Source organism: Haliotis cracherodii, unplaced genomic scaffold (assembly GCF_022045235.1).
Source record: "Haliotis cracherodii isolate W230 unplaced genomic scaffold, xgHalCrac1.p SCAF_11, whole genome shotgun sequence".
Classification (NCBI taxonomy): Eukaryota; Metazoa; Mollusca; class Gastropoda; order Lepetellida; family Haliotidae; genus Haliotis; species Haliotis cracherodii.
The window spans coordinates 34,932,900-34,944,954 of NW_027266266.1; the positions used below are offsets into that span (position 1 = coordinate 34,932,900).

Genomic DNA, 12,055 nt, shown 5'->3' on the forward strand with positions numbered 1-12,055 from the left:
GGTTCTTCAAAAGATCCAGGCCACTCAGAACCTGACACTGATTTTGGTCGCACCTTGGTGGCCAGCCAGAAGTTGGTTTGTCGACCTCGCCAGAGACAACCCGCTAGAACTTCCGGCGTGGCCCATTCTTCTGTTACCCACACAGTTGGTTGCCACACCTGAACATCTTGGGCTCTGCTGGGATTTTTTGCAAAGAATCATCTCCCAGGACAGCCTGATAGATCATTCACCATTGTCCTTCCCTTCCCCCCTTCTTGTCCATTATGGGTGCCGACAATGAGGGGGAGCTTTTGTTATGCCCAGTTAGAGCATTGTGGATTTTCCTACGACGGTCGAAAGCTTGCCGCAAGTCTAGGAAAAACCTTTTCCTGCCAGTTCTCCCCCTCGTCGGAGATGTAGGTCAGCCGGAATACTATTACCCTGTTGCCCCGGGCAGTAATCCTCCAAGCTTATAAAGCAGCCGGATTGGATCCCCCCCAAGGTTAACAACCCACATGAGATCAGGGCGGTCACATCTACCATGGCTCTTCACAATAACTGCTCCATCAAATCGATCATGAAATGTCGTTATTGCCGATCTGTCATCGTCTTCACCAGCCACTTCCATCGTGATGTAGCCTTGGAAGTTCACAGCTTTGGTCCCCTGGTTGTAGCCCAACAGGTCACTAATCTTTGATGCCACTGATTCTCAGATACCCCGAGCAGGCCCGTCGACCTCTCCGGTGTATATCACCACAGATTCGAGGGCTCTTAGGCCATTTCTACTTTTTAGCAAACCACATCATTCTATTTCTGTCACCTATTTGGGTTTTCCTTTCTGCATCGACTCTTGTTTCCTTCCAACAAGAATGGTGGTGGCTGTTCCATCATCACTTTTGTTGCAGTGTTCATCAGACCTTTATTATGGGTTTATTATGACTCACATCTGAAGGTATGCCCACCAGCCGTGCCATCTGATAAAGATGCATTAAGGAGTAATGCAGGATAAGTTCATAAATTTAGTAAAATCTCAATACTTATTACATTTGTATACTTATCCTGCATTACAACGTCTTAGTGCCCTACCTTCGCTACCTCCCCCAACCCCCACCCCCACCCCCATGTTTAAAGCAGTAATGTGCTTTGATGTGATGTCATAGCCCGGGTCACCTGCCGGCTGTGCGAGGGTACTGTTAGGAAAAAACTTTTCTTCAGCAGCTGGATCTCACACAGTTCGTCTTTCTGTTAGAAAACAGCAGTAAATGAATTAAGTAGTAAATATACGAATGTAAAAAAAATTTTGCTTAACTGACATAGGTTCAAGACCTGCTGGAACCAAGAAATTGTGACCTCCCAATCAGAGAGGATGGAAATCATAATATCTTTGTTGCTGGCCTCGCTGAGAAGACAATTCAGAATTTTGATGAATTCAAGAATCTTTTTGGCCCGGCCTCAAATAACAGGTAAATCTATGTAAAGAGCACTTATGTGTTGTCATGTTAGTGTGTGAGTTGGGGTTTACAGCTGTTAGAACTGCAGCAAGGAATGGCAGTGTATGGTGCTTCAACCAAGGGGCATGACCCATGAACAGCCATACCTGAGCAAATGCAAGTTCATGGGTTTTTTTCTGCTTCAGGGTACACAAGGTCATGTTCAAGATCATTGCACTTTTATCACGATGCGCGTGCACGTGTGTGTGGCTGCTTGTACTATTCCAGACTAATGCGAAATTTATGGTGCAAGCCCAATCTGATACTTATGCTGCAGTTGAACATGAATACCACACTCAGACAGTGTTCTGATTCTGAGCTGACCAGTCCTTGTTATAGCCCCTTAATGCCAAGAACCAGGCAGGGTATCAATAAGTACTATCTTTTAGTGCTTTGGTATGATGCGTCCACCAACGGACCACCCACCTTCCGCACTCCAGAGAGACGCTGCTAGAACAGGGTGGCTGTCGTCAGTCTAGTAAAACTTTGATGTGGGCTGTCAGGATAGAGTTTGTCATGTTGGTGACATAAAACCATATTCACCCTTCCTCATCTTCTAATGCCAAGGTCATCTTTTGTTTGAATTTTCTCATCGCTTGTTTGTGTAACTGTTTTCAGGACTGTTGCAGCCACTAAACTCAATGACAGGTCAAGTCGCAGCCACAGTATCCTGATGTTGAAGGTTCGGAAAACACAGCAGTGTGCCCCCTTCAGGGAATACCAGGGCAAGATCTATCTCATTGACCTTGCAGGATCTGAAGACAACCGCAGGACAGGCAATAAGGGCATTAGGTCAGTTGTGGAGTTATTAGATTAGGATCTCTGGCCTGATTGTAGTCAGAAGAAGCAAGACGAGGTCTCATGATATTTAAACCACATGTCTACTGTGACGTCACTATATGATCGTCATACACAACTGGGATCTGTTTCACTTAGGTTCACTTCCTCCCAGTGTACTCTTGTCATTATGGGATACAAGTGAACTACAGGTGACTGGAGATTGGGGTGGTTATACCTTACTTTCAAAGTCACTTAGATTATTACCTTTTGTGCAGATAGTAATTACAATCACATTTGTATCCATATCACAAACTGTGGTGCTCATATAACGTACAGGATATTACTACTGTGCCTAAGTGCGAAATTTTCAATTTATTGTAAAACGTTTCCTGGAAATTCATTGTGGGCTCCCCTCCCCCCAGACCAGTGATTGCATTGTTTGACTTTCAGACTGAAGGAGAGTGGTGCTATCAACAAGTCTCTGTTTTCCCTGGGAGAGGTGGTAGATGCTATCAACAGTGGTCTGGTAAGACACTATAACAGAAGTTGGTGCCCATCCCCGAATCTTCTCTTGCCAAAATCTGAATAGATTTTGATGTTTGTTATTGAGCTGAGCTTATTAAACAAAGACATGTCACTACACCGGGTTTGGACTCGTGGCTAAGAGATGCATGATCTATTCTTGTGGACTGTTGACCTCAAAGTTCATAACCAACAATAGTACAAATGGTAGGTCAGTGCCTCATGATGCCGAAAGTATAAAACTGTCATTCCCACTGTCATTGTCAATAAGACAGTATACTCTCAGTTATCAGCTTTCAATAAAGTGTAGTGCATCATTATATGTATGTAGTTTTTTCAGATTCATGTTGTTTATTTTCCAGCCAAGAATTCCTTACAGAAACAGTAAGCTGACTCGCTTGTTACAGGTAGGCTGCATGAAGTACTCCAGGCTCATATGTGATGTGTTTTGCTGTTGAATCACTCGTGACACTTGTCTTATCTGTTGTTAAAAGTATTAGTGTCCCAAGTACTGTAAATCTTGAAATCATTGCGTCTCCAAATTAATACAACTGCTTACTGCTAGCCAAATATGCAACTCAATATCAATGTGACTCCCCCACCCCATCCCCAGTGGAATGATACATATCTTTACCTTAATCAAACCTTACCTTCATCCAATCAAACAGCAAATAGCATCGCTTATTAGCACGGAGTAGAGCACTTCCGTATAAACAATAAGCAGTGTTTTTCTAAAAACAACACACAGTTTATATGTATATTTTGTTGACTGGCATTGAGGAAGTTCAAAGGGAAAAAAATCTTTGAACCAACAACAGTTAACTGATTGGTATGTGGAGAAGGAGTTGACAAACATGAAGGGAGATGACAAGACATAGGCTGTGGATCTGAGGAGTGTGGTGAAACCTATCGGTGCGCATTGGGTTGTGTCAGCCTTTGACGAAGTGTTGCGTGGGTGGCATCTGTCTCGACTGCTGGAGAGGTCAATGATGTCTATTGTGTAATTCCTATTATTTTTTACCGTGTTTGTGTTTATATTCAAGTTAGTATTTCCACTACTAGTGTGCAGTGAGGCCGTCTTATTGTTGATAGTCAGTTTGGAGACATAAATGCAAAGTTTCATTAATGCCAACAAAGACCACTCACATTTTTCCCAATTAATTCAAAATTTACAGCAATTAAGTTGGTCAGTCAGCTGTACAGGAAACAATATACAGACATGGTACAACTATCAGCATTCAACGGAGAATGTCTATAAGAATGGCTTAGTGTAACTTGAATGATGGTTGGTTGTTGTTTAACGCCACAATCAGCAATATTCCAGCTATATGACGGCATCGACCAAGTCAGCAAGCCTGACCATCCGATCCTGTTAGTCGCCTTTGACGGCAAGCATGGGTTGCTGAAGACCTATTCAACCCGGGATCTTCATGGGTCGTAACTTGAATGAATATTCTACAGTTGACTTTAGTTTTACCTCACTGACATGTCAGTCCTATTTTGAATGTGTATGTAGGATTCCATCGGTGGGTCGTGTCATTCCATCATGATAACCAACATCGCCCCTGAGGAGCACTACTACTACGACACCTACTGCACCCTCAACTTTGCCAGTAAGAGCAAGAAGATCGTCAACACCAACACTATGTGTGTGAAGGAAGCTCCAGGTTAGATAGCATGCTTTATCACTGTTTTCTTTGTGCACTTTCCGAGGGGGAATACATTATGCCCCTTCCATGATAAGCCAGTACTACCAAAATCAGTATTCTATCACATATCATATATGATTTCTCAATGACAAAACTGATGGGTGCAGGTTAAGTCGGCTTGTCCAGCCTAAGTTTATGAGCAGACTGTGGATGTTTTATTGCCTGCACTCAGTACAAAGAGGCTAATAAATGTCACTTCAAATTTATACCCTGTATACAAGATCTAAACAAATTACTTTCATTTCACAAAGTGTTCATGTTATCATGTTTTAATACAGATTGCCAATCTTCCGTAGGAGGCAGATTGGCTAACTTAGGAGTAAGAATGATGTACTGTATTCTATGCCAAAATTACAGTAATGATGAAGTGTAAATGTACTTGTCACTGCTTTGTGTTAATACTGTTATATTAAAAACATATATCCTTTTGTTTTAATTGACCAGTAAGCCAGTTTATCTGATGTGCAGTCAGTTAGGTGCAGTAGAGAAACAAAAATGAAATCATGCCCGTAACCACCGTCTCAAGCTCCGGAATGTGTCCCCATTTCATGGCCTTCTCACTGCATACTTAACCTGCCATGTTTTTAATGACTCTACCGAAGTTTCTGGCCCAACACCACCTTTCAATGGATTCATTGCGACTAGGACTTCATCTCTGCATATGTATGCTATTTTGCTGTTGATAGTGGTCAGTTTGGAGGTTAAGGTTATAAAGGCTTAATTTTAATCCCTGCAACCCCTATTGTGTGACTCATGGCATGTGGGAGCATTAGTACGTCCACAATCCCAGCCTGCATTTGTATTAGCCATTACATGCCATTGTGATTACAGTTCTGTGGGATTCTTGGTCACAATAAGTCCCCAGTCCCCCATGCTTGTTCTAAGATCCAACTCTCATGGGGATGAAGATGCTGCTTTCAGTCACTGGTTCTCCCAGTCCATACATCCATGGTCTAGTGGCAGACCGTCCTCCCAGAAAGTGGAAAGTCCATACGACCGCCTCCATGGTCTAGTGGCAGAATGTCCTCCCGGGGGAGCGGAAGGTCCATACGACAGCCTCCATGATCTAGTGGTAGAATGTCCTCCCGGGGGAGCGGAAGGTCCATACGACAGCCTCCATGGTCTAGTGGCAGAATGTCCTCCCGGGGGAGCGGAAGGTCCATACGACAGCCTCCATGATCTAGTGGTAGAATGTCCTCCCGGGGGAGCGGAAGGTCCATACGACAGCCTCCATGGTCTAGTGGTAGAATGTCCTCCCGGGGGAGCGGAAGGTCCATACTACAGCCTCCATGGTCTAGTGGCAGAATGTCCTCCCGGGGGAGCGGAAGGTCCATACGACAGCCTCCATGGTCTAGTGGCAGAATGTCCTCCCGGGGGAGCGGAAGGTCCATACGACAGCCTCCATGATCTAGTGGCAGAATGTCCTCCTGGAGTGCGGAATGTCCAGGGTTCGATCCTTGGCCGCGTCATACCAAAGAAGTTAAAATATGGTTCATGTTGTTACCCTGTCTGGCGCTCGGCATTAAGGGGCTAAAACAAGTACTGGTTGGCTCGGTTCAGTATACTGCCTGAGTGGGGTGTTCATGTTAAACTGCAGCATGGTATCCCTGGGTTAGCACCATAAATTGGCATCAGTCCGGACGAGTACCAGCAGCCACATACATGATGCATGTCGCTATAAGTGCAATAATCTTGGACGCAATGTTAAACCCAATTTCACCTCACCTCCTGGTCCATACTCAATGGTATCTACAATACTGGTGACTCAAATTTGCTGATACTGGTGATAGTCATGTCTGTGTTCTAGTTGTGTCAGCAGTAAGTCATCAATCCAAACTGAAGAGAAGTAACTCAGCACCTCTCCACACAGTTGGGAAAAAGGCCAAACTGTCTCCATCGTCTCCCCCTGTGAGTGCCGAGGCCCCAGTATCCAGTGACCCTGCTCCACTCCTCAGGTCAGTAGCGTCAGGGACACAATCCATGCAGTCCGGGGAGCAGGAGTGCCAGATAACACACTCTACGGCTTTCAGCAAATGGTCAACATATATTTGTTGTCTTTGATGATTAACGCTTAAACAATCAGGACTATATTATAGCATAGAACAAAATATGATAAGGATACACACAACTCTCATACAGTATGTAGAGTAAAGCTGTAGATATGTATACCTTCTATGCTGGTCAGTGATTTTGAACAATTACTTATGCATACACTTGACTCAGGAATCATGCACTCACGAATACGGTGTTAGCGTTGGGTGTCTCAACATGCATGATTCCCGTGCACCCTTTCGAGTTGAGTTGATTGGTTCAACTGTGTCATATGGTCCTGTGACGCAGGGGTAGCATTATGCAGATGGCTGTTTCAATGAATGCTTGTTCCACCTATGATGAACAGGTGTGGTTGTTGATGAAATATGGTGATAGCTAAATAGACAGATTTTGTATTCATGCACCGATTGTCTTTAAATGTATTATCCAGTTATGTATGACTGTTTAATAATATCATACCAACTTTGACTGGAGTAGGTCCGATAGTTTTTCAGATATTGTAGTAAACGTCGGTACCTAAAATTACCTTCCAGACTATATGTATGACATCCTTGTAACATTAGTATACTTGGTTTAAGTTCAAAAGATATGAACCTACCAAGTCTTATGGGCGGGGGTTACCACCTTATCTGGGGATGATCCTGCAAAAATGGGGGCACGGGTGGCACAGTTGTCTAAGGCGCCATGATTCGCTGTGCAGAGTAGTGTCCCTTGGGCCCGCCAGAAACATATGATTGTGGGTTCGAATCCCGGGTTGCCCCGATTATGTTTCTAGGTTTGTGAGCACCATACCCGTGCTTGTGAGTTTCACCGAAGTTGTAAACGTCTAAGACCTGCATCACTTCGGGCTTTCCTCCCACATTAAGACGACACGCCACGATATAACTGGAATACTGTTAAAAGCAGTGTTAAACACAACTCACTCACTCCTGCAAAAAGGATAATGAGCTATTCATTGCCCAAAGTATCTCAGCACCCGCTACTGAGGGTAGGGAATACCTATACCCAAGAACTGTTCTCAGGTAATTCAGGACACCTTTTCACAGATCACAGGAATTTGTCCACCCATTTCCCAACCATGGATAAGTGTCATGTAAATGAGTTCATATTTCATAGAGAATTTATGAGAAATAAATTATTCTTACTTATCAATCATAGAGTGACCTAACCACATCACTCTTAAAGTTTGTTTTTTGCATGTGTAAACTAGGAGTGCATCTCATTTTGTACATGGACTTGATGTCTCAAGCAACATGCAATAACCATGTTAACCAGATTTAATTAGCCTTACTGTAGACTTTTATTTTGGAATGCCGTTGTCACACATTTGTGGCCCAGTATTAAAATAGCGTGGATATTAATTTTAACAAATTCCTGTAACTAAAACATATTACACTTCTTTTAGAGTTAATCATGCACTATTAATAAAACATAAATACATATGTATCATACCTCGTCTCAGGGACACAGGCTAGAACCTTTCTACTCAGATGTAGTGAGTAGCTCTGAACACATTGGCACAGGCTTGTATGGAATACTGGCATAAGATACTTGAATAGAGTTAATCATGCACTATTTTCAAAACATACTTATCTCAGGGAGGCAGGATAGGACCTTTCCAATCAGAGATGCAGGAATGTAATAATTAATGCACTTACCCTATGTAACATGATGCAGAGGTGTTCTCAGGAGATTTTGTGAGAAATATGCTGACTGGCCAGCAGAAGTTGTATCTAGGAATGAAGAAATTCAGCAGAAAGCTGAGAACAATCACCAACTAATCACAAGCCAAGCCACCTAGTGATACTAACTCGAACCTCAATAAAAGAAGTAGCTTAACTACCCAAGCTGACTACAGAAACCAGCTAATTGTTGGTAATTGTGTGCAAACCATTAGTGTTTGTATGTTTAGGGTAACACAGACAAGTGTTTAAGGGGATACATGTTAAATATTTAGGTTTAGGTTGTTAATTGAATTTAGCTTACATTAATTCAATGATGCTGTAAGATTCAGCATGTTATTTACAAACATACTGCTACACACACATGTCACTTTGAAGAAACTGTAAAAAACACTACTGTAACTATAAACTACATATTGAGGAATACAATCAGTGGATAAAGTACTCAATCCAATAACGTAATTCTAACCTTGGAAAATAATCCAAAGATCCAAAATCAACTGAATATGGTATGCCTCATCCCGTCAAAGAATTATATATATATACATGTATGCAGTGACAGGAAATCTCCTGACATGTCCAGTACAGCTATAGTCTGGAAGGTAATTTAAGGTACCGACATTTACTACAATATCTGAAAAACTATCGGACCTACTCCAGTCAAAGTTGGTATGATATTATTAAACAGTCATACATAACTGGATATTACATTTAAAGACAATCGGTGCATGAATAAAATATCTGTCTATTTAGCTATCACCATATTTCATCAACAACCACACCTGTTCGTCACGGGTGGAACGAGCATTCATTGAAACAGCCATCTGCATAATGCTACCCCAGTGTCACAGGACCATATGACACAGTTGAACCAATCAACTCAACTCGAAAGGGTGCACGGGAATCACGCACGCACGAATACAGTGTTAGCGTTGGGCGTCTCAACGTGCGTGATTCCCGTGCATCCTTTCGAGTTGAGTTGATTGGTTCAGCTGTGTCGTATGGCCTTGTGAAAAAATTTTGAACCCCATTTCACCTCACATGCTATATAACAGGCTTAAAGCAGACACTTTCAGCAATATATCTTAACTGATTATGTACAATTACAAGAAATACTCAGCCACTGTCACGCACAAACTGACTACAGTGGAGTTGGTCAGGCTCTGTGACTTGGTCACTGTCACTGGTCTGCATGGTCAAGTTATTTACTGGCTGCCTTAAAATCAGATGTAATGATGTTGACTGTGATGCTGAACATGGTCTGTTTTTCAACTGGTATAGATTTTTGAAAGCACTTAACATTTCAATGAGAAACTACGAAAAAAACGAGAAACAATTTCTATTTGCTTATTTATCCATTTTCTTGTGTAAAGCTATATTCTTTATGCTCCTTAAGTATTGGTAACAGTCGGTAAATCACATCAGTATAAGCCTGAGCTGTGTTCCACAAAGCGATCATAGTGCTAAGACAATTGTAATTCCTCTACTTTAACAATAACTTATGACAGTTGTAGCATTACAATCATTTTATGCAACATAACCCTGTTTGTTTACAAGAAAAGTCTGTTCATGTACTTTGCAAATAACTTGTGGCAGTGGTGTCATGTAACTGTTTAAACTGATACAAGAAAAAGAGATACTTAAAAAGTGCCCAATTCACAACTGAGGAATATAACACTGGTGATGTTTGAACCGACAGTCCACTGATGCGGCGACAGAAAAACCTGGAGCAGACAGTCAACAGTCGCCTTCAGGAGATGGAGCAAAACATCCTCCGCCACATCCAACAGGTAGCAGCACAATCCACCAACACTTCTCAGAGGGCACCTGTCTCCATGGAGACCATCCACAAACAACTGTCAGCCTTCCAGGATCAACTCAAACAGCTAGGGCAGTCAACAACAACAACAAAGACAAACAAGGCAATAGACAGTACCACAGATGAAGATAGAGGGAGAAAGGAAACAGAACGGAGACCAATGAGGGGTTGGTGTTGTTTGCTGTGAAACATGTCTAATGTCCCCATTGCCAAACACTCCGATACAGTTGTATGTACCACTCAAACAAGCTGACAGACTGTGGTCAGTGATTGCTGCACTTAGTAAAATCATGTACGTGTGGTGTTAAATGAACTGAAAGATCAAATTGCCACTTGAGTTTTTACATTGTTTCGCATAAAATAAAAGTGTACAGTGTTAAAATATAGGAACAAAAATAAGTTTACACAAAAGTATGTGTTCCATTTAGGATGGTCATTTTATTATCCCCAAATTTTACAAATGGGGAGGTATAGTGATCAGCATGTCCGTCTGTCCTCTGTCTGTGTTGAATATTTCTTGATGAAACTTGCTATACAGATCAGTCAAGTGGTGAACTGGTGCCTTGATAATTTGGGATATGGAAAAAGAATGAACAGCATTGTTTTATTCTTCACTGAACTGAAGGTATCCAACATGTTCAATGGCAATGAACCAAAAGTAGGGTATAAATAGCCAAACTCCATTTCCAAATTGCACCAGATTTGGGGACTATGTCATCACCTAAAGACTCTGTTATAAACTTAATTGTTTTTCACAAATATCCAGTCATGTTTGTTTTGTTTTTTAACTGGGAAATAAACAACCTCATTGCTGGTTGGTTTGGGATCAAGAGGATTTGATAGTCATGAAGTACACAATATTTGTTCCACCAGAATCCTGATGAACTCCGCAAACTAATTTGTAGATACAACGAACCAGCAACACAAGATGAAGGTGGGGAAGAAGAGGTCTGTGAAGGATGATGACGACATCACCTGCAGTCCCCTGTTTATTGATCCTCCCAGGCTCTTCAAGAAAGGCTTCAAGTCAACTGGGTCCAAGAGGAACATATTTGGTAGGCTGTTTCACTAACACTTCCCTATCTGTGAACATGATCGACCATGAAACAGGCCCCTATATCGGTCAAAGAAGAAGGGGGATTTATTCCAGTGTCAATGACCCCGTCTTCCAGGCATGTTTTGCTTGGATGTACATTACTGGTGTAATGTAATTCACAATACATTGCTGCCAATATGATACAATGCTTAACACAGTGTGTATCATGATACTAATGATACATATATGTTGTCTGAGACTTTGGTCACAAGTCACAGCACAATCCATAGCACCACATATGTCTAATGCCAGCATGTACAGAAAGTAACCCAGATCCCAATACTGACCTGTTATTCCTGACACACAGTCAAATGAAGGTTTGGAGGGGTAGGTGCTAAGTGTGTTTGAATTGTATTGACATTTACATAAAATACTCCTCACTCACTTTTCTCTTGAAGATTTGTTCGTTTACCTGCCCCAGTATGTTGATATCATTAGCAGTATACTTTGACCTCAGTTGTGATTGTTTCTTCCAGAAGAGGATGACATAGCCGAGACCAAAGCTTTAGAGAGACTGGCTGAAAACAAGGGGCCAGCACACCTACTCAACGCAGAGGCACAGCGTAAACACAGTATGTGCGACTTTTGTCTTGATCCTTTCTTGTTACCTTGTAGCCAATGTTTGGAGTTCGAACCATGTACAATGAGGATTAGCCGGTGACCTGGGTTGATTGTGGTTTATTGTGCGTCTTTGTTTCTTGAGTTGCTCATGCTATCAACCCCTGGTTTTAAAGTCCACTCACTTTGTGATAATGGTATATAATGATCATAAGTATGAAGTGTAGTATTCTCCATACACCCCCACTTTATGATGTGTATATGTATTCCTACTCCATGGTTCTACTGTGTGTATATGTATTTCTACTCCATGGTTCTACTGTGTGTATATGTATTCCTACTCTATTGTTCTACTGTGTGTATATGTA

The 12,055-nt window shown here is 42.0% G+C and overlaps 1 protein-coding gene across 2 annotated transcripts in view; it reads left to right on the plus strand.

The window, feature by feature from the left end:
* The window catches only part of LOC139456428 (kinesin-like protein KIF22), a 30,349-nt gene that overhangs the window by 7,076 nt on the left and 11,218 nt on the right, over positions 1-12,055 (plus strand). For both annotated transcript variants that reach the window (XM_071238134.1, XM_071238135.1), the window contains exons 5-13: positions 1,297-1,442; positions 2,088-2,261; positions 2,700-2,775; positions 3,134-3,178; positions 4,288-4,438; positions 6,288-6,435; positions 9,914-10,200; positions 10,939-11,088; positions 11,606-11,701. In XM_071238134.1, coding sequence (XP_071094235.1) covers positions 1,297-1,442; positions 2,088-2,261; positions 2,700-2,775; positions 3,134-3,178; positions 4,288-4,438; positions 6,288-6,435; positions 9,914-10,200; positions 10,939-11,088; positions 11,606-11,701 — 1,273 coding nt within the window. The remainder of the gene's footprint in view (positions 1-1,296; positions 1,443-2,087; positions 2,262-2,699; positions 2,776-3,133; positions 3,179-4,287; positions 4,439-6,287; positions 6,436-9,913; positions 10,201-10,938; positions 11,089-11,605; positions 11,702-12,055) is intronic.